This window comes from Geotrypetes seraphini, chromosome 6, assembly GCF_902459505.1.
Source record: "Geotrypetes seraphini chromosome 6, aGeoSer1.1, whole genome shotgun sequence".
In the NCBI taxonomy this organism is placed as follows: domain Eukaryota; kingdom Metazoa; phylum Chordata; class Amphibia; order Gymnophiona; family Dermophiidae; genus Geotrypetes; species Geotrypetes seraphini.
The window spans coordinates 166,179,478-166,206,701 of NC_047089.1; the positions used below are offsets into that span (position 1 = coordinate 166,179,478).

Sequence of the window (27,224 nt, forward strand, 5' to 3'; positions counted from 1 at the left end):
CTGAATGAATAGCCTCTGGGCTTAGCCATATTATGGGCTTCAGCCTCTTTGCACACTGGCTTTGGGGGCCATTTAATCTGACACCTTGATAAATAAACAGTAGATAATTTGCTAGACCAGTATGGGGTAGGAAAGTAGTAGGGGGTGCATCTGACATTTAAAAAGGCTGACCTTCCACAGAACAATTAACTTAACTTCAAAGCTATGGTTGACTCCTTTCCATATTATCGGCCACACCATTGGAGCTAAATTCTATTTGTGACGCCCATAAAATCAGTGCCGGAAAAGGTGCTATTCTATAATCCATGATTATAGTTAAGTGTGATTTATAGAATAGCACTAATGCCTGGGAACTGTGACTAAATTTAGGCATGGCCATTTGCACCATTGAAAATGTGATGCAAATGCCCATGCCTAAATTTAACCATGGAGGCCCGAATTCTGTAATTTTGTGCATAATTGAAAGGAATGCCCCTGATCAGTTCAATTCAGCGCCCCCCGTTTTTTAAAAACTCATGTGTAACATTTAGGGCCTCTTCTACTAAACCGCGCTAGCGGTTTTAGCGTCAGGAGCCGCGCTGAATGACCCGCACTGCTCCCGATGCTCATAAGAACTCTATGAGCATCCGGAGCAGCGCGGGCCATTCAGCATGGCTCCCCGCACTAAAACCGCTAGCGCGGTTTAGTAGAAGAGGGGGTTAGGCTCAGATCCTACATCTAAATTTATGTGCGTAATCCTTAATTGATTCTAATTAATGTCAATAATTGCTTTTTAAAAAGTCAATTATCGACACTAATTAGCTTGTTATTCAATTAAATTGTGCATGTAATTTGGGTATGTGACCAAATCTGTGTGCACATTTTTTGGCACTTTTTATAGAATTAGGGGGTTAATGTGTATTATTGTGCAGCAATGTGCATTATTATTAATGCGTACTCTCCTTTTAAACCAAGAATGTGCTCCTACAATTTCCATAGAGATTTTGCAGCTGCTATAACGTGTACTAATTGCAAAAACTTAATGCAGCTGTATAAACAGACCTTTAAGTTCTTCCCTATGTGAATTGCTCTATAAAGACCTCAAAGGATATTTATCAAATAAATGTATATGCTTGAGGAAGGGGATCAGGCTCCGAATACTAATATGATATGCATTAACTGGTCAATTCAACCAACATCAGGCAGTGCTGACTGCTGCTGGCTAAATTAGACTTGAATATTCAAAGTTGGGCCATGTCGGTACCTGGAAGTTATATGAATACAGGCAGTTCCTGGGTTATGAAAGGGTTCTGTTTTTTAAACCTTTCTTAAGTTGAATTTATATGCAACTTGGATCCTAGTATTCTTCCCACCGTCTCCACCTCCTTGAGGCCCCTCTTGCATCCCTTTCCATCCATCCCACTGTTCCCTCTCTACCACCACATCCAGCATCAGTCCCCTTCATCTCTCTCTTCCCCATGCATCTCTACCTCACTCCTCTCCCACCACCATGTCCAATAATTCTCTCTCTCTCCCTATGCCCAACAATTCTCCTCTTTCTTCATCTCCCCATGTGCACCATCTCTCTTTTTCTCTCACTCAGACACCCAATTCTCCCTTTTTATTCCCCACCTCAGCATCTCTTTCCCTCACTCACTCCATTCTTCTATCCTATAGCTCATGCTCCCCTCCCTCCCTCCATTCTTTATTCCAAGTTCATGCCCCCTCCCTGCTTCCTTCCATCCTATGTCTGATGTTTGTGCTCCCTCCCTCCTGAGTCCCAATGCACCCCTCTCCCTCCCTTGTTCCAACCTTCCCCTCTCTCTCCCTCCCTCCATTCTGTGCCCCAAGTATGTGCCTCCCTCCGGCTGATGTTTACCTTTTTCTGGCCGTCTCCCTCCTCCTTCTATCAGCAGTTGTTTCTCTGCACAAAGTCCCGGGCAACAGCTCCTATGTGCATCCCTTGGCTGAGCCGGAAGCCTTCCCTCTGATGCTGGAGAAAGCTTGTCCCACGTCAGAGGGAAGGCTTCCGGCTCAGCCCTGGGATGTGCTTAGGAGCCTCTGCCTGCGGCTTTGTGCAGAGAAACAACTGCAGCTGGAAGGAGGAAGGAGCTGGCCAGAAGGTAAACACCCACTGGAGGGAGGCACGTACTTGGGGCACAGAATGGAGGGAGGGAGGGAGAGAGAGGGGCATGCTGGGACTCAGGAGAGAGAGAGAGAGGGGCATGTTGTGATACCGAAGGTAGAATAGGACCCCCGTTCATAAGTATGAGTCCAACGTAAGTCAGATGTTCATAAAACGGGGACTGCCTATATGGACAATAGTAAGTGCTATATACATGTAGTTAACTGGGCAGAGTTAGGACTATTTTTTATTTAGTCCTCCTTGTTTGGTTAGCTATGTGGGCACTGGCACTGAATATTGCTGGTTCCTATGTAACTGCTGGGACTGCCCCGACTCCATCCTTGAATTGCCCCTCTACTGCCCTGAAAGCTGCAGCTGTCAATGTGATATTCAGTGGTAATAACCAATTAAATGTCACTAAATATCCCCTACTGAAGGGCTCAGAGCCCCTTCTGCCCAGTTAAACTATTTTGAAAATACTTGCTGTACCTATATATTTTAAGACACCTGCATGCACCATCTCTCCCTCCCCTCTACATCATGTCCATTTCTCCCTTTACTACTACTACTATTAATTTTTTCTATAGCGCTATCACACACACGCAGCGCTGCACAGAGTCACAAAGAGTAAGAAAACAGTCCCTGCTCGACAGAGCTTACAATCTAAACAGGCAAGACAGACAAACAAGATGTCAAGGATACAGTTAAGGGGAACGGTTAATCAGCTGGCTGGTTGGAGGGCAGAAGAGTAGGGTTAAGGATTGAAAGCTATATCAAAAAGGTAGGTTTTCAGTCTGCTTTTAAACAAGGGGCTTGACGGACAAACTCAGGTAATTTATTCCAGGCATAGGGGGATTCTAAATGCCACTCTCATCCCACCTGCAATATATCCCCCCTCACAAATATTATGTTCTTTCTTGCTTCAGCGGGTCATCAGCAATTCCTACAGCTGCCTGTCACTAACCTGAGGTTTCTCCTCCATCACATCCTGCACTGGTAGAAACAGGAAGTTCTGACAGAGGGTGGGATGCAGCAGAGGAGAGGCTTTTGGGTTAGTGGCAGGCAGCTGTAGGAATCGCTGCTGCTAACCTGTTGAAGCAAGAGAAGAGCTGTAGCTACGTGGTGAAAGAGCTGTATGTGGCTCGTGAGCTAAGGGTTGCCGATCTGTGCCCTACACGAACCATTAAGCTACTCCTCTGTTCTGCAGGGATGTTTGTGTGGCCATATTTTAAAAATGAAGCTAGACAGATGTCCATGTCCATGTTTTATTGTCATTCAAAAGTAGAATGTTTCACTTTGGAAAATAGCTATCAACTTTGGTTGTTTTCAATGCAAAAACATCCATCTCAAAGCCATACCTGAATAAAAAAACAAGATGTTCCTTCCTGGTTGATGATGTGAGCTGGCCTTTTCTTTTTTTTAGTGGGGTATGTTATGAACAGGTTTTTTGGTGTTTTTTGTTTTATTTAGACTTTTTTTCAAATGCCCTTTTATGTTTCCTAAAAAATACACTGGCTATGATGTATTCCAGGACCAGCTAGAGAAAGATCAAGTAGAATAGCGAGTTCATAGTTAGAACTGGATCTCTGACTGTTAGGAAGTCTAGAAGTTCAGAATCAATGAGGTAGTTAGGAAGAGACTTTAAAAACAAGTGTATTTTGAATTAGTAAAACAGTCATTGACAGAGGAAAATAAATATAAAACTGGCAAAATAACAGTTTTATAAAACAATTCCCACAAAAAACTAATGTCAGCTTTCAGACAAATACCTTATACTTCAAAACAATACACATTTGAGGAGGAAAGGTTCTCAGTCCCAATCAATCTCATTCCAAATATTTTTATAGAAATTTGACTTAGATAGGATGATAACTTCATTGGAAAATCTCCCCATAATAGTTGAAATTTATATATTACAGTGCAACTTCAATATAAACACTTGTCTATTAAACAGGAAATGATCCCATCAGCGGTGGCCAGCATTTCTAAGGCTTCTAAGGCTTGGCTTTATATACTGACTCATCATTCCAAGAAAGCTCGACTCGGTTTACAATAGTTAACTTAACAGAGAAAAACCATAAGAAATAATGACAAAATTTCAAGAAAATTAATTTTCAAAATGTTTAGCAAATAAAGTGTTTTTAAAGATTTACGAAAAAATTGAAGTGAACCAGAACTCTTTAAAAGGAGCGGAAGATCATTTCAAAGTTGAGAAAATTTAAAAATCACAGGTTGACTAAATATCTTGACTCCTTTAGCCCCTTTCCTGGAAGGAAGGGAAAACTTAAATTGTTGGATGCCTCTTGTAAAAGACAATCTGGCATTTCACTTAAAAAAAATGGCATCAAGGTATTAGAACCATTTGAACGAACACAATACTGAAGTTAACACTTCAGCTTGGGGACCAAAAAGAGGCTTTGTTATCTTATCCTTTTCTCTTGCCCTTTTGGGATCCATGTCAAGTATAACATGCCTCAACTAGACTCATGAGTATTGTTCTGGAGAAGTCAGGCTATAAATTTGATAAGGAACCAAAATTTTAAAACATTACAAATGATAGAAGGCTTCATTCATTTGTGCCCATTTTTCTACCTTATTTTGATTCTTACTCGTTCCAGCCTTGAACTTCAATCTATAAACAAATATTTTTTTCCAATAATTCCATTTAAGAGCTGGCATGTCTTGTTTTCTAAGGAGCTGCGACACAGTTCCCATTAAAGATGCGTGAAACATATATTATTGCAAGAAGATGCAAACACTGTAAAGATTTTTTTTCCATAAAAAGAAATATTGCTACACTGATAGCAATTATGCCTCACTTTGCCCAGCTCATTGTTCCATTACATGGAAACCCCAGTCTCGCAGAATTCATGCCACAGTACTCACCTTCTTTGTCATTATGATTTATCACTGCATCCTGTATCATATCAGAAAGGTGAAAGTGAACACTGCGATTCTTCCCATGTTTCTGATGCTTCCTGTAGCTGTCCTGCTTCTGAAACGCCTTTTCCCGTTCATAGTAGGCCTTTAATTGATCACAACGCATACGCCTCACCAGTCTCTGACGCTGGCCCAGAGGGAGAGATTCCAGCAGACACTGGTCAATTTCCATGTCATGTGATCGAAAAACATTACAAAGTTGGAAACAGCCTGCGAGAAATTGACAGAGAAGAAATAAGGTTTTTGTGTTGTAAAAAAACTCTTAAATGTGCCATGAATTCACAGAGCCTTGTACATATTTTACGTTATGCTTTAATATAGGAGTTATCTTTACTATGTTACACAACATTTCGCATAAAAGAATAATTACAGTCAGGAAGGAAGTTATCAATGTGGACTACTATTTAGGGGAGAAGTTAACCCATTTTCAGTTAACCCACATTGATATTTTACCAGAAGTTGTACTGTTTTAGCACAGAGTCCCATTTTATGACCTAAATCTTGGTAAGATAAATCCAGAATTCGGTTAGAAAATGAAACATATGAATTTTGATTTCCAAAAAGTAATAAAGGAATAAAAGTTTCAGCCTATTATTAAGACAAGAAGTTTGGTAGAAATTTTGCAATTCGACTGCAGTATTTCAGTATTGTGAGGGTTTTTTAAAAAAAAAAAATTCTTTATTTATCATATTTTCATAGACATATCAAGTATCCACATGTACAGAAAGATGGAGCTAGAAGAACATAAAAATTTTCCAATTAATGTAACTACAATCAAGACAAAAGAAACTTTACTCCAGCTCAAGTCCTCAAATCATAGATCCAAGAAGTATAAAGAGCGAGCAAATAAATCATAGAAATATAAAGAAAGGAAAACAGGGAAACAATCAACTGAAGGAAGTGACCAAATTAGTACTGAGCATTCATATTATTCCAGCTTTCAGGGGTGCGGCCGACAAAAAGGTTGTCAGTTGACCAGGATTAAAAAAAAAACATATTTTTGCTTTTGATATAACACCACACATTTGCAAGGGCGTCTTAAAAAGAAGGAAGCTCCAAGAGCAATAACTCCCGGCTTTAAAATCAAGAATTCACGACGACGCTTCTGGGTATCTCGTGCCAGGTCCGGAAACATTTGTATTCTAAAGCCCATAAATTCTTTTAACTTATTTTTGAAGTAAAGTTTTAGCAACCAGTTTATATCTGGTGCCAGGGCAACGTGAGTTTTTTAATAGCTCACTCTAATCGCAACCCAGAAGAAAAATCTCAAATGAGCTGGACTACAACCCGGACCCTTGATCATACAGAACTATTTGTTTCTAGAGAATCTCCACGTTGATTCAAAAGAAATACAACTTGCAATCTGTAAGATACGTAAGGCTAAGCACTACATGCCCTACACAGTACAGTAAAACCTTGGTTTGCGAGCATAATTCGTTCCGAAACCATGCTCGTAATCCAAAACACTCGTAGAGCAAAGCAAATTTCCCCATAAGAAATAATGGAAACTCAGGCAATTCGTTCCACAACCCAAAATTTTAATACAAAATACTGTGGGTTCCTTTTACTAAGCCGCGTTAGGGCTTTAACGCGTGGAATAACCGCACGTGCTAGACCTTAACGCCTTAAGGTCAGACACGTGTCCACACTCTGCCCATATTGCGAGGTAGATATGCTGAAACTATAGCTGCTGCTTTTTGTACTGAAGGTATTAAGCTTTGGAACGCATTGGTGGGACAGTGTTCTGACCAGTTAAGATTTTTTTTAAAAAATATTGAAAACGCAATTGTTTGTTCTAGCATTTTTGTGAAATGTCCAAGGTTTTCAGTTGCAAAGTGGGTTATTTTAAGAGTAGTTGGTTTCAAGACTTTGTTTTGTGATGTTTATTCCTAAGTTTTTATGTTTGTACTCTATAAACTGCCTAGTTGTAGATGGTATATACATTTTTTAAATAAATAAATGTGACCCTGTGATAAAATAACTCATCTTAACAGTAGCCTGCAGTGATAACTTCCCCTGAAAACATGTTATTTTACTGTGAACCCCAGTTACAAGTAACTAGATCTCATTGCATAAAATGGAACTTGTGGTAAAATAGCACAAGTTAATGGTACAATGGGATGTCTTAATGTTAGCCCGTGTTGATCACTATACAGTGGTGGAGCGAGAGGACATAATCTTAGTGGGGGGCCACGGCACCTCTCCTCCTCTCTTTGAATCTTCGTTGGCATCTTTTATCTGTTAATCATGCTTATTTTTATTATGATTCATAATATTTGTAAACCGAGTCGAGCTCTCTAAGAGGGATGAATCGGTATATAAAACCAAAGGATTGGATTGGATTGGATCTCCTGCCTGCTGCTTGTGCTGGTCCCGGTGCTCCTTCTGTTGTCATTTCCTGGTCACTGAACTGGTAAGTAATGTACGAGGGAGTGCTGAGGCTGGCATGAGCAACACATAGGAGATTCTGCTCACTGTTGACAATGATTTCAAGAGATGGATGGGCGGAGAGAAGGAGAGATACAAACACCCCTGCTAAGAGGTACTTGGGGTGGACGGGTGGCAGCAGAGAAGAGTATCGGGGCCACACAAGATGGCAATGCCAGGAGAAACCACACCAGGCGCCTCCTTTCCTCACTACACCGCTGCCGCTATACCTTAAAAACTAAAAGGTCTTAATTTGATGCCCCTCAACTCAATAGTACACTTCTCCCTCCTGATTCACAGGTTTAGTATTCGCAAATTCGGTTATTCACGAGTTTCTAAACCCGGACCCACCCCTGCCTCCTGAATGCCTCATAAAATGCGCACGACCATGAAGCCCCGCTCTAACAGCCTCACCTCTTTCAGGACTCATCCCAACATCCGGCCATGGTGCCCCAGGCCTTCGTCACTCTAACAGCTTCATGCCTCACTTCCCACAAAGCCCCCCACCCAGCCACAGAACCCACCTGCCAGTCTCATGCTCCCAGCCGGGCTTGTGAGCGCCGGCACCCCAGCTAATCAGCGGCTGCCTTGGTCTCAGCTGCTCCGCGGCACTAGGTGGGCACAGCCAATGCCAAGGAGGGTCTCTACCGCTGTCACAGCAACCCACCGCTGAGCCAGCCAATAGGCATCATCCTTGTGAGGGAAGGGGAAGTCTGCTGTCTTTTCGCCTCCTCGCATGGGACAGGAGCGTAGGAAGAGCGCTGCTGCCCCGCTTCACCCGCTAGACCACCAGGTAAGCTTTATACAGGTCCAGGAGGCAGGAGGGAGGCGGGGGTGGGTCAGAGTGGACCCTAAAAGTTATTTGCGTTTTTCGATATTTGCGGGCCGTCTCCCCCGTGAATATTGATGGGGAAGTGTAGTAAAAGTCCTTTTTATAGCAGTAACAGCAATGAAGCACTTAAGCTAATGTGTTTAATAGTTTTGCATAGGATAATGAAGATAGTGATGTTGTGTTTACCCTTTATTCTTGGTAAATTAATCCAAGCTCTGCCTTTCTTTCTGTTTTTAATATTATTTTTTCAGATTTTCAATTAAAATATAAGACCCAATGAAATCCAAACAAAGAAAATGGAAAATACAAATCAATCATTAACAGGAAAGTTATCAATGTAGACTACCATTAAGATGGGTTATTTTTCCACAACATTATTCAACACTAATATGTAGGAAGAAAACAACAAGCCTAATTTAAAGGCTATTCACTGACTGGCTATAAATTTTTTTGTAAAGAAGGAAAAACTTCAAGTGCCCATAGAAACTGGGCTTAGACACTATGGCCCAAACTTTGTAACCATCTATTTCGGAGGCGCCTATCCATATCGAGTAACAAGCTCAATTAAGCTTTTTAATCAGCAATAATTGAAAGTTAGGCACCTATCAAGAAAGAGCAATTCTGCAACAAGGCGCCTCTAAAAATATAGGAAACAGGTATTTAACTTGCGTTAAAATGATGCAAAAGGTATCTTCAATATTTGCACAAGCATTGCCAATATGACAGAAGTAAAGTAGGCCGAACATGAGAAAAATCTGTGACCTCTATCACAAGCAAAGCAATTCCTTACAATTAAAACAGAGCAGCAAAGATTGTGATAAACTTTACTAGCTTCATTATTCCATGCAAAGCTAACTATGGGCTCCTTTTACAAAGCCACGCTAGGGCCTTAACGCGTGGAATAGCACGCGCTAAATTGCCACACATGCTAGCCGCTACCGCCTCCTTTTGAGCAAGCGGTAGATTTTCGGCTAGCGCGCACTATAGCCTTATATTTCAAGACTGATACCACTGACACAACATAGCAAAATATCTGCAGATAAATAAACCTTAGAACTGCAATTTGAAAATTTTCCAATTCTACAATGCTTTAACTTAAAATATTAAACCACACCACATCCTTAACCCTACCTGTCCAAGTTAGATTGTAAGCTCTTCTGAGCAGGTACTGTCTCTTAAATGTCAAAATGCACAGCACTCAATATTCCTTTCAGTGCTATAAAAGTGATACATAGTAGTAGTAGTAGTACTACTATAACAAAATAGTGAACAACATAAGTAAGAAAAAAAAATCCTTTTGCAGTTGTGAGTACATTCATTTTCTTCCTTCATATTTTCACTGACACAGTTTCATTGAAACTAGAAAGGTACAGTGCAAAAATTCACAAAACCGTTATCTTTCCAGGCAGCTCACTTAAGCCAAGAACTACTCCCCATCATAGGGTCCTCTTCATCATACATGCATTTTAGGAAAGCTAAAAACACACCTGTTCAATAAGTTCCTAGCAGAGCATTAACCCGGTTCCCTCTCCGCAACTCACTCTCACTCAATCCACCCCCCCCCCCTCAAATGACTGTAACTGCTCCTTGTATTTGTATTATACTGATTGTATTTGTACCCTCACCACCTATGTACAGTCTTGGCATCGAACCTTATGGTGTATTGTGGTATACAAATAAAATATTATGTTATGTTTATTGTGATTTAGTTTAAATTGTCACAGGATACCATTAGAGGATCCTTTTCAAATCAAACTTGTATTATTCTGTGCATAAAACAGAACTAGCAAAAATATGCACATTATGTGAACAATACAATGCATGCAAAAACTGAATGTGTAACTATGAAAACTAGCAATGATCTATGGACATTTTAATATACGCATCTATAAATCAATACCCTTTTAATTTATAATAAGCCAGGCCTTTTCTTTTCCCTACATAGCTGTGGAATATTGTATTACAATCAAACTGTTCCAATGTAACAAAGATGAATTTGAGGAAAGAATGGGTAAATGATAAATGATGTAAGAAGTATTGGTATTGCCGACTCAAGAGTTAGTCTATCATAGCTAATGAATTCTAACCATGTGATTAATGGTTTTTACCTTTTCAAAATGCATATTAGTGTTGCACATGACTGTTATGTTATATACATTTTCTGCACTAAAGGTTTGTTGGTTGGTGTAAGAGTCCATTTAAATGTCATTTGTCATTGTTTCTATAGCTCAGCACTGCTTACTAGCTGGCTAAGAAGCCTGTTATATTCAAACCAGTTAATGGCTATACCTAAATTGTGAAACGAAGCATTCAGGGTTTCTCATTAGATACTTCTTGGCAAATCACAGCTTAATATCCATCATTATATTCCCCTCCCATCTCTCAAATAAATCATGTCCTGTTATGTTACAGTGGAAGAGAAAAGAAAAACAATATTGGTCTAACAGGAAGGGGCAGGTGCAGTCTTGTAGAAACTATGCTCTTTTATATGGTAGCAGAGTTTTTAGAAATAGTGCCAATAGACATGTCCATAAATGTTGGCACATGCATCTGCTTTCATGCTCACTCACTGCCCAATAATACTTATCTTAGAGGACCAATTGGCTGCAGTTTTAGTAAACAATTAATTAACAATTCAAAATTACGATACCTTTGATACACCTTTTTCAATTAATTAGATTGTAAGCTTTACTGAGCAGGGATTGCCTCTTACATGTTTAATATACAGTGCTGTGTATGTCCAGCTGCACTTCAGAAATGATAAATAGTGGTAGTATTAGAAAAAAAACTCTCATTATAATAAGGCAGCTGAACCATTGGCACCTTTCTCACAAGCTGTCCCACAAGCAAAGCTGGAAATAAATAAAATGAAAACCGAAATAAATAACTAACACTTGCTTTTACAAAGCTGCGTTAGGCTTTTATATTGCTGGCTACAGCGGTATCAGCTCCAATGTTCATAGGAATTATATGAGCGTGGGAGCGGATACCGCCACGGTTGGTGATAAAAAAGCCTAAAGTGGCTTCTCATACTTCTGGCTACCCACAGAAGTACACCATCCTTTCTTTCAGCAACACTTCCATTGGAAAAATAATGGAAGTGTTGCTGAAAGAAAGGATAGTGTACTTCCTTGAATCTAATGGGTTACAGGATCCGAGGCAACATGGCTTTACAAAAGGTAAATCGTGCCAAACGAACCTGATTGAATTTTTTGATTGGGTGACCAGAGAGCTGGATCAAGGACATATGCTAGATGTAATTTACTTGGATTTCAGCAAAACCTTTGATACAGTTCCTCATAGGAGGCTGTTGAACAAACTTGAAGGGCTGAAGTTAGGACCCAAAGTGGTGAACTGGGTCAGAAACTGGCTGTCAGACAGACGCCAGAGAGGAGTGGTTAATGGAAGTCGCTCGAAGGAAGGAAAGGTGAGTAGTGGAGTCCCTCAGGGTTCGGTGCTGGGGGCAAACCTGTTCAATATGTGTGTGAGTGACATTGCTGAAGGGTTAGAAGGAAAAGCGTGCCTTTTTGCAGATGATACCAAGATTTGTAACAGAGTAGACACCGAAGAGGGAGTGGAAAATATGAAAAAGGATCTGCAAAAGTTAGAGGAATGGTCTAATGCCTGGCAACTAAAATTCAATGCAAAGAAATGCAGAGTAATGCATTTGGGGATTAATAATAGGAAGGAACCTTATATGCTGGGAGGAGATGATATGCACGGACGGGGAGAGGGACCTTGGGGTGATAGTGTCTGAAGATCTAAAGGCGAAAAAACAGTGTGACAAGGCAGTGGCTGCTGCCAGAAGGATGCTGGGCTGTATAAAGAGAGGTGTAGTCAGTAGAAGGAAGAAGGTGTTGATGCCCCTGTACAGGTCATTGGTAAGGCCCCACTTGGAATATTGTGTTCAGTTTTGGAGACCGTATCTGGCGAAGGACGTAAGAAGACTTGAGGGTGACGAAAATGATAGGAGGCTTGCGCCAGAAGACGTATGAGGAGAGACTGGAAGCCCTGAATATGTATACCCTAGAGGAAAGGAGAGACAGGGGAGATATGATTCAGATGTTCAAATACTTGAAGGGTATTTACGTAGAACAAAATCTTTTCCAGAGAAAGGAATATGGTAAAACCAGAGGACATAATTTGAGGTTGAGGGGTGGTAGATTCAGGGGCAAAGTTAGGAAATTCTACTTTACGGAGAGGGTAGTGGATGCCTAGAATGCGCTCCCGAGAGAGGTGGTGGAGAGGAAAACGGTGACCAAGTTCAAAGAAGCGAGGGATGAACACAGAGGATTTAGAATTAGAAAATAATATTAAATATTGAACAAAGGCCAGTACTGGGCAGACTTGCACGGTCTGTGTCTGTATATGGCCGTTTGGTGGAGGATGGGCTGGAGAGGGATTCAATGGCTGGGAGGGTGTAGATGGGCTGGAGTAAGTCTGAACAGAGATTTCGGCAGTTGGAACCCAAGCACAGTACCGGGTAGAGCTTTGGATTCTTGCCCAGAAATAGCTAAGAAGAAAAAATTTTAATTGAATCAGGTTAGGCAGACTGGATGGACCATTCGGGTCTTTATCTGCCGTCATCTACTATGTTACTATGTAGTACTGGTAATTAAAATATGGAAATGAAATATGCTTTATTTAATGTAACAAGTCCTTAACCTGGAATCACAATTTTATTCACTAAAATTGAATTGTTATAGACAGGCTCTTTCCTCTTACTTCTGTTGTATTGACAACCGATAAACCTGTCCAAAGATTTAGCCAGAGAATTTTCTAGATGAAACAAACTTTACTGCTTTATTGCTTTCAGTACAAAAATTCTAACCTTAAATAAGGACTGTGGTGCCATCAAGGTCTCACCTTTGCTTGTGGTGGTATTGCATTCAGGCAGATCATCCACCCAATATTCATTTTCAATTCATTACATCTTATTTGTATAGTGACAGATGCATTGGATTCCCTATGCTTCCACAGCTGTAACTCCAGAACTGGAGAATGACACGGGGCCAAATCCCCATCCCCACAGGAACTGAATTTCCCCGTTCCGCCCCTGCCATTTTTGTCACTGTCCCTGTCCCATTCCTTTAAGCTCTGCCTTAACCACACGAGTCTCAAACACTTATGATTTTAAAGTGTTTGAGGCTTGTGCAGATGAGAACAGAGATTGCAGGAATGGGGCAGAGGAAGGAAAAGGACTGCCCCCCACCCCCACCCCACCATTATTCTATAATGAAAAGTGAATGCCTACTTTCCTTCAAAGGACAGGCTCTAGATAGGAATCTAGAATCAACTTTTATAGAACTTTTCTCTTAGAGTGGACTTTCAAGGTCTTAAACATAACAGTCATTATTGATCCAGCAACAGTCATTGTTTGTTTGTATTTTTATGCTGACTGTCACCAGCTAAATTAGTCCCAGATATTGCATGCCAGGCCATGTCTGGGCAGAGTTGGACATGTTCTAGGCTGCAGGGAGTTATGTGGATCCCAGCTGATATTCAGTCAGGACTCATATAAGTCAAGACCATGTGTCCTCCCTCTCATCATCCACCCTCCAGTACCACTATTACCCACTTCTCTGCCATTTCAATACCCCAGTCACACCTCCTGCCCCTCAAGTCACAGCAGGCTGCCTGGCCCTATCTTAACAGGCCTGGTGGTCTAATGGTTATTGGAGCAGGAGCAAACCCCATTTGTTCTTTCCCCTTGTAGTTCCTGACAGAAAACAGCCACCACAATCTCTAGCAGTAGTCTTGAGGTATTAATGCTAGAGGTTGATCCATAGTGGTCATGCCATAAGTCAGTGGTCTCAAACTCACGCCCCAGGGGCCACATGCGGCCCGCCAGGTACTATTTTGAGGCCCTCGGTACGTTTATCATAATCACAAAAGTAAAATTAAACAGTTTCTTAATCATATGTCTCTTTAGCTGTAAATTACAGTATTATTATTAAGACTTAGCTAAAAGAAAAGATTTATAAACTATAAAGAGTTTTACCTCATGCAAAATTGTCATTTCTTTAATAAGACATTAACTATTTTTTTGAGGCCCTCCAAGTACCTACAGATCTAAAATGTGGCCCTGCAAAGAGTTTGAGTTTGAGATCACTGCCATAAGACTACTGCTAGAGGTTGCCACAGACAGTTTCTGTTATGAGCTACAAGGGGTTTCCTCCTGCCCCAACAACCACTATATCACTGGGCATCTTCAAGTAGGTCTAGGGGGAGGCAGGAGGAAGATTGGAGTGATGTTGAGGGATAGGAGGGGTATCAGCTTCATGCCACTACCTGGCTACATTTAGTGCTGGCACCTACATAGCTAACCGGGCAAAGATAGCTATCTGGGCTCTGTCACTGAATACTGCTGGCACCTACAAAGCGGCTAGCTTTTCCCCCAACTCTGCCATCAGAATGCCCCTTCTCCTGCCCACTTTCAAAATGGCCAATTAGTGCCAGTATTCAGTGGTACTAAAGTGCCACTGAACATCAGCAGCTGGCCCATTGACCTTCTCATGCCTCCTTAAATCACTTTGACTATCAAGCCCACAGCTTATAAACTGAAGCCCTATTTATCCCCTCTGCATATAAGAAATCTTGCACTTACATGTATAACTTATGCTGGCATATTAAGCAGTGCTAGTGAAATGTATAGTGCTACTTGAATATAGGAATAAATTGAAATGTCCAGATTAGACATTTCATAATACAGTAAAACCTTGGATTGCAAGTAACTTGGTTTGCAAGTGTTTTGCAAGGCAAGCATAACTTGACATACAAACAAGGTCTTGCAATAGAAGTACTTACAGTATACACACATTACAACTGAGCCAATGGTTCTTCTCTCTCTAACGCTGCAAAAGTGTAGTGACTGTTCTAAACAAGCAAAGCCTTGCAATACAAGTACATACAGTATACATGTGTTGCATCATCACAACTGAGCCGATGGTTCTTCTCTCTCTGATGCTACAGGAGTAGCATCAGAGTAGTGACAGGAGTAGTGACTGTTCTAAATAAGCGAGGTCTTACAATACAAATACGTATAGTATTTTGTATTAAAGGTTTTGGGTTGTGGAACGAATCGTCTGAGTTTCCATTATTTCCTATGGGGAAATCTGCTTTGATATACCAGTGCTTTGGATTATAAGCATGCTTCTGGAACATAAGAACATAAGAATTGCAGCTGCTGGGTCAGACCAGTGATCCATCGTGCCCAGCAGTCCCCTCATGCGGCGCGGCCTTTAGGTCAAAGACCAGCGCCCTAACTGAGACTAGCCTTGCCTGTGTACGTTCTGGTTCAGCAGGAACTTGTCTAACTTTGTCTTGAATCACTGGAGGGTGTTTTCCCCTATAACGGAACGAATTATGCTCGCAAACCAAGGTTTTACTGTATGCCCTATTTTCCTGATTATTGATCTAACAGTGCAGATAGTCATTCTTTTAATAACTTCAGAAACTAATTCCACAAGAAATACTCCAAAACATTAAATTAGCCCCCCTCTCATACACAGCCGCGCTAGCGGCGGCCGCATGGCAAAACCCCCAAAGTCCTTTAAATCCCTATGGGCTTCGGGGCAGTTGCCGCAGCAGCAGCCTCTAGCGTAGCTTTGTAAAAAAAGGGGGGGGGGAGGGGAGGTTTTTAAGAATTAGTCTGTTCCCTATTTTAGAGCAAATTACCATAATTCAAGATATTCTGCTAGATAATGGTAATAGCTAGAGCAGTGGTTCCCAACCCTGTCCTGGAGGACCACCGGCCAGTCGTTTTTTGGGGGATAACCCTAATGAATATGTATGAGAGAGATTTGCATATAATGGAGGTAATAGGCATGCAAATCTGCTCCATGCATATTCATTAGGGCTATCTTGAAAACCTGACTGGCTGGTGGTCCTCTAGGAAAGGATTGGGAACCACTGAGCTAGAGGAATGTACTCCCCTTGAAACATGACAGAAAAGTCTTTGGATTATATTTACTGTATTTATTGTGATAATGAAATATCAGCTTGCATTGTGTCTATCTGTTGCTTTATGCTATGTTAACATAGAATGAAGACTGTAGGCAGGACTCTCCTATAAAGCAAAGGATCCGAAGTGGAAATAATTATGTGGTCTCACCTCACATTGTGTCTGCAAATGTAACAGTTCAAGCATCCAAAATTAGACTGAGTATCTGACAGCTGCTTCTATTTTGGTGATCTGTTCCTTCAGGGAGGACGGAACTTTCCTTCCGTGATTTTAGCATAATATGCACTCATTAATTTTCACAGTATAGTGCACACTGTGGTAGACTGGAAGCAAGACATTGAACCTATCCCAATAATAACATCTAATGCAGTAGCACCTCCCATAGGAAATGGGAGCTTGTTCTAAAGGCTCCTTTTACAAAGCTGCGTTAGGGCTTTAACGCGCGGAATAGTGCGTGCTGAATTGCCGCGTGCGCTAGACCTTAACGCCAGCATTGAGCTGGCGTTAGTTCTAGCCGTGTAGCGCGCGGTGTAGCACATGCTAAAATCCTACGTGCGCTAAAAATGCTAGCGCACCTTAGTAAAAGGAGCCCTAAGTCTCTGGCACTATTTAAGGTTAGGCTACAAGCGTTCATTTTTGAGGCTGCTTTTACCTCCTGACTTCCACAGACTTGCCTGTTTTATCATTCCTTCTGTGAGAAATTCCCTAAGTCCTATTTGTCCTGTTTGGCTGTTTTAATTAGATTGCAAGCTTTACTGAGCAGGGATTGCCTCTTACATGTTTAATATACAGTGCTGTGTATGTCCAGCTGCACTTCAGAAATGATAAATAGTGGCAGTATTAGAAAAAAACTCATTATAATAAGGCAGCTGAACCATTGGCACCTTTTCTCACAAGCTGTCCCACAAGCAAAGCTGGAAATAAATAAAATGAAAACCGAAATAAATAACTAACACCCGCTTTTACAAAGCTGCGTTAGGCTTTTATATCACTGGCTACACCGGTATCAGCTCCAATGCTCATAGGAATTATATGAGCGTGGGAGCTGATACTGCCACGGTTGGTGATAAAAAAGCCTAATGTGGCTTCTCATACTTCTGGCTACCGACAGTACTGGTAATTAAAATATGAAATGAAATATGCTTTATTTAATGTAATAAGTCCTTCAACTGGAATCACAATTTTATTCACTAAAATTGAATTGTTATAGACAGGCTCTTTCCTCTTCCTTCTGTTGTATTGACAACCGATAAACCTGTCCAAAGATTTAGCCAGAGAATTTTCTAGGTGAAACAAACTTTACTGATTTATTGCTTTCAATACAAAAATTCTAACCTTAAATATTTTGAGATAAAATATACATTTCTCTAATCTCACAGACTCCTGTCCTGTATTTTATATTTCCCTCAGGCTGAAGAGCTTTTTTTAAGAATCTTGTGCAAACATTTAGGGCCTGATTCTGTATAGGATGCCGGTCTCAGCCGCCGCCTAAAAAGTGGCTGAGAATCACGTACCAGCGTCCTATACAGAATTACGCCTGCCCTAATGAACAAACGCCTATCCCCCCTCCGATTCTCTAACCAACGTCCATATCACCGGTGCTGGTTAGAGAATCATGCCTTAACCTGATCGGAAAAATAAGTGGCTCAGCAGTCTATCTTTACCGAGGGATCCCTTGCTATCAGCTGTTCGCAGCAATGGAATCCCTGATCAGCTGAGCCGGCAGGACAATCCAAAGCTGGAACATCAGAGAGTCCTGCAGCTCAGCTGATTGGGAGGAAAATACCCTTGCTGTGATCAACTGAGCCAGATGCAGCAGAAGACCCCCCCCCCCCCCCACACACACACACACTCTCAAAATCAGCAGGAGAGATGCCTTCTGCCACTTGCCCCCTCAATCCGCAAACACCCCCCCCATAGTTGACTGACGGGAAGGATGTCCACTCCCTTCTGCCACTGCCTCCCCCCTCCAAACCACTGATACCCCCATGTTGGGGTTCGGGGGTGTCGGGTGAGGTGCTTGGGGTTTGAGGTTTGAGGGATGTCAGAAGTTGGGGGTGTCGGGGGTTGGCGCCAGGAGGGAGTGGGCATCCCTCCTGCCAATTGACTATGGAGGTGTGTTGAGGGATCGAGGGGGCTGGCGGCAGAAGGGAGTGCTACTGATCAAGGGCAAGCAGTGGTTTCCCCTATGTCTTTCTCAGTAACAGACTATGGACTTTTCCTCCAGGAAATTGTCCAAACCTTTCTCATAACCATCCACGCCATCCACTCCCACCAAAACCTCAGACAATGCGCTCCTGCCGATGTCAGGTGTCAGAGGGGTGGTTTAAGCAGGACGGAGTGGACATCCCTACAGCTGAGACATCAGCCTAGGATGTGCTTAGTTCCAATGGAATTTTAGAAAATGATCTGCCGACTCTGAACCTTATAGTTCACTTTTCAATACTTGTGCATGTAGGTAAAGGAGATAGAGATCCTTAAGTAAGTCGGGAATATAAGGTCTCTGCTTATGCAGATGATATCTTGCTTCATTTGAAGAATCCTGAATCCACCATTCCGCATTTACTAAATTTGATTGACCGATTTGGAAAATTTTCTGGATATAAAATAAATTGGAGTAAATCGGAGGTTCTTCCACTAAATATATATTGTACAAAATGATTATTTGATTCATTCCCTTTCCTTTGAAAGGAAAAGGGTATAAGACTTAACATAAGAACATAAGACTTGCCTCTGTCGGGTCAGACCGGAGGTCCATCGTGCCCGGCAGTCCGCTCACGCGGCGGCCCCTCAGGTCCAGGACCTGATAGTGCTCCTACCCTAAAACTCACATATGCTTTTCGCTTTTGTCCTGTAGAGTAACCTTATATCTATGCCCTGCAATCAGCGGGTCGGCTGGGGGGGCGGTCGGAGGTTCTTGGGGGGGGCGGTCGTTGGGGGGGGAGGGGGGTTTGCGTCGAGGGCAGGAGGGCCTGGGATCCCTCCTGCCCGTAATGTAGTGCGGGGTGGGGTTAGGGGGTCGCCGTGGCCAGGAGAGTTTGGGCTCCCTCCTGGCCCGATATTGTTGGGGAGTCGGCGGTCCTTCGGGGTGGGGGTGCGAGTGGTCCTGCCGGGGGGGGGGGGATGTATCGGACGTCGGGGGGGGGGCATCAGGCTTTCAGGATGGGGACAGACCTTCAAGGGGGGACAGGACTTCAAGGGGGGACAGTGCACGGAAAGTCAGGGGGGGTGAACGGAGAGTCGGGACAGCGCACGGAAAGTCAGGGCAGTGCACGGAAGTCAGGGGAGGTGAACGGAGAGTCGGGACAGCGCACGGAAAGTCAGGGCGGGCGAAAGGAGCGTCGGGCATCATGCGCGGTATACCCGTGAGCGCGGTATACAAAAGTTTTTGTACATATCATCGTGATTTCTGCGCGCTATACCCGTGTGCGCGTTTTACACGGGTGCGCGTTATATCCGCGAAAATACGGTATTTCGTCTCTGAGCTCTTTCAATATTCTCGGGTGGATCCCATTTGGGCCAGGAGATTTGTCACTTTTTAATCTATCTATCTGCCTTAGAACGTCTTCGAGGCTTACCTCCATGCATGATAATATACCCTCCTGATCCCCCTTGAAGATTTTTTCTGGTTCCGGCACGCTGGATGTGTCTTCTTTTGTAAAGACCGACGCAAAGAACTTGTTTAGTCTGTCAGCCACCTCTTTTTCCTCCTTCACCACTCCTTTCTTGTCTCCCTCATCCAGGGGTCCCACCTCCTCCCTCGCTGGAAAATACAATGAGAGTAAATGAAAAATCTTCATTGCTGAAGGTCACAGAAATGTGTGAGCAATGGAGCCTCTTACATCTTTCTTGGTGGGGGAGAGTCCAAACGGTTAAGATGATTATTTTGCCTGTAGTTTGCTACCAAATGGGTATGTTGCCAGTTTATTTTCAGGGGCCCTTTTATAAAAAATTAAATAGAATTCTCACAAATTATTTGGCTGGGTAAAACTGCTAGAATAGCTTTAGTATCCCTACAAAAACCAATTGCGGCGGGTTGGGTAAATTTCTCAAATTTTTATAGGTACCATCAGGCCTATATACTTCATCAGGGTATGTATTGGATCCTTCCTGAGCTTATGGAACATCTCCCCGATTGATTATATCTAGAATGGCAACATATGTCCCCATTAAGATTATAACAAATTTCACAATCCAAGCTGAATATCTTCAAAACTTATAACCACACAAAAATGATATTCATGTAATTCTAATATCAGAAACCAAGTGCCATAAATTCTTCAGTTTATAAAGACGGAAGAGACTTCAGTGTTTCTCAGGAAAATTCTATGGCATCTATGGCAAAAGTAATATTGTCATAGAGAAATATATCCTTGGTCTCATATTGCACCGCTCCAAATTCACTGTTTATATTATTTTCTTTTTTAACTTTTTTTGATTGGTGCGGTGCTTTTTCCTGTTTCCTTTATAAGCTCAGTAGAACGCCGAGTCGCCATTTCTTTAGGAGAGAATCATTGAAGCAGTGGCTCATAACTTAAAGTAAGCAATTTTATAATAGGGGAATTTTGTAAACTAAGTATTTTTTAGAATAAGCATTTTTCTGTGAAAATCATTAGATTTACTCTGTCTTTTTAAATAGTCCCCTGATGCAGCCGAAGGGTGAAACAGGGCCTGTCGGGATATCTCTATGTTAAATGAGATTGAACTGAAATTCTCCAAGTGTGGTAGATTGGTACCGCGTTAGACCCTAAACTGCAAACTGCGGTGATTTTGTACTATCAGAAGAAAAGATTGAGATAAGTGCTTATTTTTAGCTAAGTTTTGAAAAAACATAATATAAATATTACTTCAAAAAAAGTTAAAAAAGAAAATAATAAACAGTGAATTTGGAGCGGTGCAATATGAGACCAAGGATGTATTTCTCTATGACAATATTACTATTGCCATAGATGGTTTCACAGGAATTTTCCTGAGAAACACTGAGGTCTCTTCCGTCTTTATAAACTGAAGAATTTATGGCACTTGGTTTCTGATATTAGAATTACATGAATATCATTTTTGTGTGGTTATAACCCATTAAGATTATGTCATATGGCGAGTATCAAATTACCCAGAATTTATAAGGACAACAGTATCTTATTTGCCACATGGAGCACTTTAAAATTTGTTAATTTAATAGATATTCCAGTAGAAAAGTCCATGTGTCAATCATTACGGTTGAACTCCAAGATTCAAATTGGCGAATCTAAGATCCTCTGGAAGCATTGGTTGCAGGCAGGTATATGTACGCTAGATCAGTGTTTTTCAACCGCTGTTCCGCGGCACACTAGTGTGCCGCGAGATGTTGCCTGTTGTGCCGTACGGTCAGGGCCGCCATCAGGGCAGTACCACCAGTCTAGGGAGAGGGGCGGTCCGCCCCACGTGGACAGGAGAGAGCTGGACGGGGGACCCGCGGAATTCAATACATCTCGAGCCGCGAGGCTCGTCTTCTGTTCCTGCCTGCCCTGCAGCTAATATATAGCCGATCGCAAGCGTTCCCCGATGTCAGCGCTGACGTCGGAGGGAGGGCTTAAGCAAAGCCTGCCCTCCGACGTCAGCGCTGACGTCGGAGAATACTTCCGTTCGGCTATTTGTGCGCGGCAGGGCAGGCAGGAAGCAGAAGACAAGCCTCGCGGCTTGAGCTTCGTTTTGCTGAGAAAGTTGCAAAGATGGGCTGGGAGGCAAACACGGAACACAAAAGGGGGGAGGGACTGCGTTTTGGACACAAGGCATGAACTTGGGAGAGAGGAAGGGAGGGAAAGAGATGCTGAGGTGGGGGAGGGAATGCGTTTTTGGACACAGAAGAAATGGACTTGGGAGAGAGGAAGGGAGGGAAAGAGATGCTGAAGTGGGGGAGGGAATGCGTTTTTGGACACAGAAGAAATGGACTTGGGAGAGAGGAAGGGAGGGAAAGAGATGCTGAGGTGGGGGAGGGAATGCGTTTTTGGACACAGAAGAAATGGACTTGGGAGAGAGGAAGGGAGGGAAAGAGATGCTGAGGTGGGGGAGGGAATGAGTGTTTGGACACAGAAGGCATGGACTTTGGAGAGAGGAAGGGAGGGAAAGAGATGGTTGTGTACACGGGGAATAGAAGAAAGGAGAATTTTTGGTCATAGGGAGGGAGTGAGGTACAGATAGTGGCATACCAGGGTGGGGGGGGGCGGTCTGCCCCACCCCGGGTTTACGTCCCAAGGGGGTGCACAGCTGGCCACCTTCCAGTGTTGTCCCTAGGCCGGCAAACTGCGGCTCTTTAGCCACTTGAGTGCCACCGCCGCCATCGGGAACAGGCCGGCGCCAAGTTCTCCCTGCTTTTCCCTGTGGGGCCGGCCAACTCTCGCCACTCGCGTCAATTCTGACGTCGGAGAGGACGTTCTGGGCCAGCCAATCGCTGCCTGGCTGGCCTAGAACGTCCTCTCCGACGTTAGAATTGACGCGAGTGGCGAGAGTTGGCCGGCCCCACAGGGAAAAGTAGGGAGAACTCGGTGCCGGCCTGTTCCCGATGGCGGCAGTGGCAGCCTATTCCCCAGTGGCGGTGGCAGCATTATAAAATACTTTCTTTGTGTTTATTTGATTCCTATATACAGTATCTATATATAGTCAATATAGGCACAGTTAAATTTTTTAACTTTTTCTAATGGTGGTGTGCCTCGTGATTTTTTTCATGAAACAAGTGTGCCTTTGCCCAAAAAAGGTTGAAAAACACTGCGCTAGATGATGATATCTAATGGGAAAATGCTTGATTTTTCATGACTGCAACAATCATTCGGTATTTCAAAATCTCAAATTTATAAATGGTTGCAGTTGAAGCAAGCCATTCAGAAGGGGTTCCCTGGTTGGCAAATTTTTTAAAAAAAATCAGTATAGCTTGCCGGTCCTAGGCTTCCAGACTAGTGCTGCCCGATATAGGAAAAAAAAATTTCAATTCAATTAGATTTTCCTGCCCAATTGGGTGTTTTTTCACAAACATCCTGGTGGGTTTATTTTATAGCCTCTTCACCCTTTTTGCCTTCTCCTAACCACACTGGCGCTGTGGTGTAAACAAAATAAACAAATAAAAAAGACTTTTCCTCTCTCTGTTAAATCCTAGCTCACGTTTGCGGTCTGTCACCAGCTCTGGCAGGATACACGTTTCAAATATGACATATTGTAATAACAAAAGAGAAAATAAAATTAGTTTTTCTACCTTTTGTTGTCTGGTCATTATTCAAATCTTGTCGGTCCCAGGCTCTGGTTGTCTTCTGATAACTTGCTTGCCAGGGTCTCCTTTCTTCGTGCTAACCATCCATCTGCCATCTCTGTCCTCCCCTTCCGTTTCCCTTCCTTCCTCCAGAGGTCTGGCATCTTTCCTTTTTTTGTCTCCATCCACAGATCCCTCGACATCAATTCTGATGGAGAGATGGCTTATGGGCCGGTGGCATGCAATCGTTGCACCACCTGGCTCTTTTGGAGTTGCGGCAGTGAGTGGAATTAAATGGAGCCGGCGGGCGGGTCGCAAGCAGGCAAGCACCATCAGCAGCAACACAGAAACACCACTGCCGCTTGCACTCATCGTAACAGCGCATTGGGCCCACCCTTTAATCCGGCCTTGGATGTGCGGGAGGCTAGGGGAGAAGCCGGAAATCAGCACTTTCCGAATGACCCTTCCCCCTCACCCTCTAAAGCAGCGGCCGGCCAGCAAGAGGCAGCGCTACAGCTCCTGCTTTAGGGGGCGAGGGGGGGGAGGGTCAGTAAGCGAATCGGGAGGCCGATTTTTTTGTTTTGAATCAATTTGAACCGATTCACTCAAAGTGAATTGGTGAATCAGTTCAAATCGTGAATCGGGCAGCACTATTCCAGACAGATTTCCTAGGGCATCAGACTGCCCAGTGGTATAAATTAATATCTGGTTATATGAATATGAAACCAAAAACAAGTTTGAGAGATATTTGTAGCATTGAGATTAAGCAGCAGATTTCTGCATCTCAATGGCCACGGATTTGGTTTTGGAGGATGAGGTGTACAGTGTCAGCATCTATGAGACAAACTTGGTTTTTTTGTTGCATAAAAGTTTTTGGACCCCTGTTCATTTTGAAGTGAAAGGCTGCATTACTTTACCTCACCGGAGGTCCGATGTGATACAAAAAAAAACAAAAATAAAAATAAAAACCAACAAATTTACATTGTATATTCCAAATACTGTATGATTTACTTATTACAATGAAATTGGAGGAGGGGGGGGTGAAAATGTTTTTCATGAATATCATTGAAAGATGATAGTATTGTTTTTCATGTAAATTGTATGAATATCTGTATGCATTGCTTTTAATTTAAAAATGAATAAAGATATTAAAAAAAAAAATACTTGTGCATGCTTTCTAGAACTATTGTTTAACAACAAAAAAAGTTTTCATTTAGGAGGTTAATTACAAAGGTATGGTAAAAGTTGGTTTTTTATCTCACTTTAGTTTATCACAGAAGCCACTAGCCTACAATATCTCAGTACCTTAGGTTAGTGACTCACAGATTACATGCCATTAGGGATCCCTACAAGTAGTATGACAGTACTGCCACTAGCAGTCAAGCCACCATAAGGTCTTTTTCAGCTTGATCTCTAGCTTTAGTTCCTTGAGCCTACTGATGTAGGTAGCCAGCACCATTTTGAACCCAGTACCAGCAGAGGCAGATATGACTGGAGAGTTCCCTTGACCAAGAATCCTCTAGATCACCAGGAATTCAGAGATGAAAGCCTGAGGGGGAGGGATGGATATACAGGAAGGTAGAGGTCTTTGGGGGAGGGGATCTGTATACAGGAGAGCCTCTATAGGAGTGTATGTTCTGGGGAACATTTCATGTAGATATGATGTTCAGCTGTAGATCTGCTATCCCACAAGCACAGAAAACAGCAGCATTCAGTGAATCCTCCTTGCATTTCCATTAGTATGCCAATGACCTTCAGATCACCACAGATTTTCACTGGTGTGTTTTATAACTGATTGCTTCTAGTATATTCTTCATATTCTCATAAGACTCCTTTAGATGAGCATAATGGTCAACTGGTATACTTGGTTTGGAATTCCCATTGTGTAACAACACTACCTTCAAGCTTCTCTGTGAAGAATCAATGAAGAGACACCATTCATCTGGACAATGCACTTGTGACAAACTGTTGAAGAGTCCATTGATGTCATGAGAAAAGCACAATGGGCCATTTACAGTGAAGAATGTTGTTAAGCTATGATTCTTTTTTCTGAAATGAGTTATATTAGCATCTTTTGCAAGCAAGTGCTTTTGCTTAAGCTTTGAAACAAGAAGTTCTGCTTTTTCTTTTGAAAGATTTAGATCACGAATAAGATAATTTAGCTCAGCTTGTATAAAGGTCTCTGGTTCTGAATCTTCATCATTCACATCAGGATCAGATAATTCTGGATTGTGACCAGCTGCTGCATCATCATCACATTCCTCATCATGTTCCACAGAAGCAAGACCATCTTGTGGAGGTACAGGGACAGGTGGTGAGTCATCATGAGGAACAGGCCTAATAGCAGAATCCATTGTAGGATATATAATTTTGTGCTTAGTTTTAGCTGAGAATCCACTTCTGTTCACAAGGCAAAAGTAGCAATCTTTAATATAGTCTCACAGTTCCCTCCATATCTTTGGTATTGCAAATGACATCGCTGCCTTTCGTTGATTGAGCTAGTCACGAAGTCCATTGGAACAACTGGTACAGATGATATGTGGAGCCCAAGACTATCCAGTGGTCAGCCAAAGTACAATTTGTATACCCTTCTTCAGATCTACGGTAATTGGGCGAAGTTGTGTTTTCGTCATGAATGAACCAGAGGTGTAACAGAAACTATCTGGATGATTAGTACAATGTCTTGGCATGATAAAAACTGATATTAATCACCGTAAATAATGTCTGTAGCATAAAAAAACAAAGACAACTATCGTTAATTCTCCTTATATGTTTATCCTATAAACGCATGATATATCGCCCAATTAATGTTTATAATTATATATAATGAGCTTCATCACAAAAATGTGACGTGCTAGTGAAAAACTAAGCACAGATTTGAAAATCAGCATGAAAAATACTACAAAACCCACCCAACATTAACTCTGATGAAAATGATGTGTTGACCTGTGTTATGAGCCCCTTATTACCCAGGAAAAAAAAAATAAGAAAACAACATTTTGCTACATAGGGCTATCGGCACTGATTGGTTTGTCAAACAATTAAGTTGCACACACAAATCAGCATCTGGTTCTAAGTACAAAAAGTCACTGTCCTTTGTGCTGGCATTTTATTTATTTATTTATTTCAATTTCTATCCCATTGTGCCAAAAGAGGTCAGAACGGGTTACAGGTTATATCAAGTTTTAGCTGGCATAAGTACCAGTGCCCAACTATGGGCGTAAGAATAATCTCTAAGCATCATTCTGTAAAGGGTGATTAACCTGGAGCGCTCTTTATGGAATAACACATAAGTCTACAACACATATAAATTCCATAACCACTGCCTAATTTAGGCGTCGGTAGGCGCCCTACCGATGCCTAAGTAATTGAAAAATGCAGTCAGGTATGGTAGGGTTGAAGCACCTACCAACACCTAAATAAAAGGTGGCTGAAATGGCCACTGTAATTGCGACTGTTTTAGGTCACAGAATGCCAAAGTAGGTGTGACCAACACCAGAAGTGGCATTAGGCAGGTTAAAGCAGCTACCCAGCTGCAAATCACACCAAGATAGGTAGCTGAAATGTAGGCCCGGAAAACCCTGGCCTACATTTCAGCTGCTTATCTTTGCTGCTAGACCATAGCAGCTGATCATGGCAATTGAATTCACCCCTTACCCCATCAGTTGAGTGACTGGGCCTCCCCAAAGCCACGATTCTGTAACTGGAGCCCATGTTGTATTGCCTGTCAGACATTCTAGGG

General features: G+C 42.3%; 1 protein-coding gene across 4 annotated transcripts in view; it reads right to left on the reverse strand.

The window, feature by feature from the left end:
- MYO16 (myosin XVI) overlaps positions 1 to 27,224 on the reverse strand; it is a 709,054-nt gene that overhangs the window by 600,454 nt on the left and 81,376 nt on the right. For all 4 annotated transcript variants that reach the window (XM_033949922.1, XM_033949923.1, XM_033949921.1 and 1 more), the window contains exon 2: positions 4,991 to 5,254. In XM_033949922.1, the coding sequence (XP_033805813.1) occupies positions 4,991 to 5,216 (226 nt within the window). In that variant the 5' untranslated portion in view covers positions 5,217 to 5,254. The remainder of the gene's footprint in view (positions 1 to 4,990; positions 5,255 to 27,224) is intronic.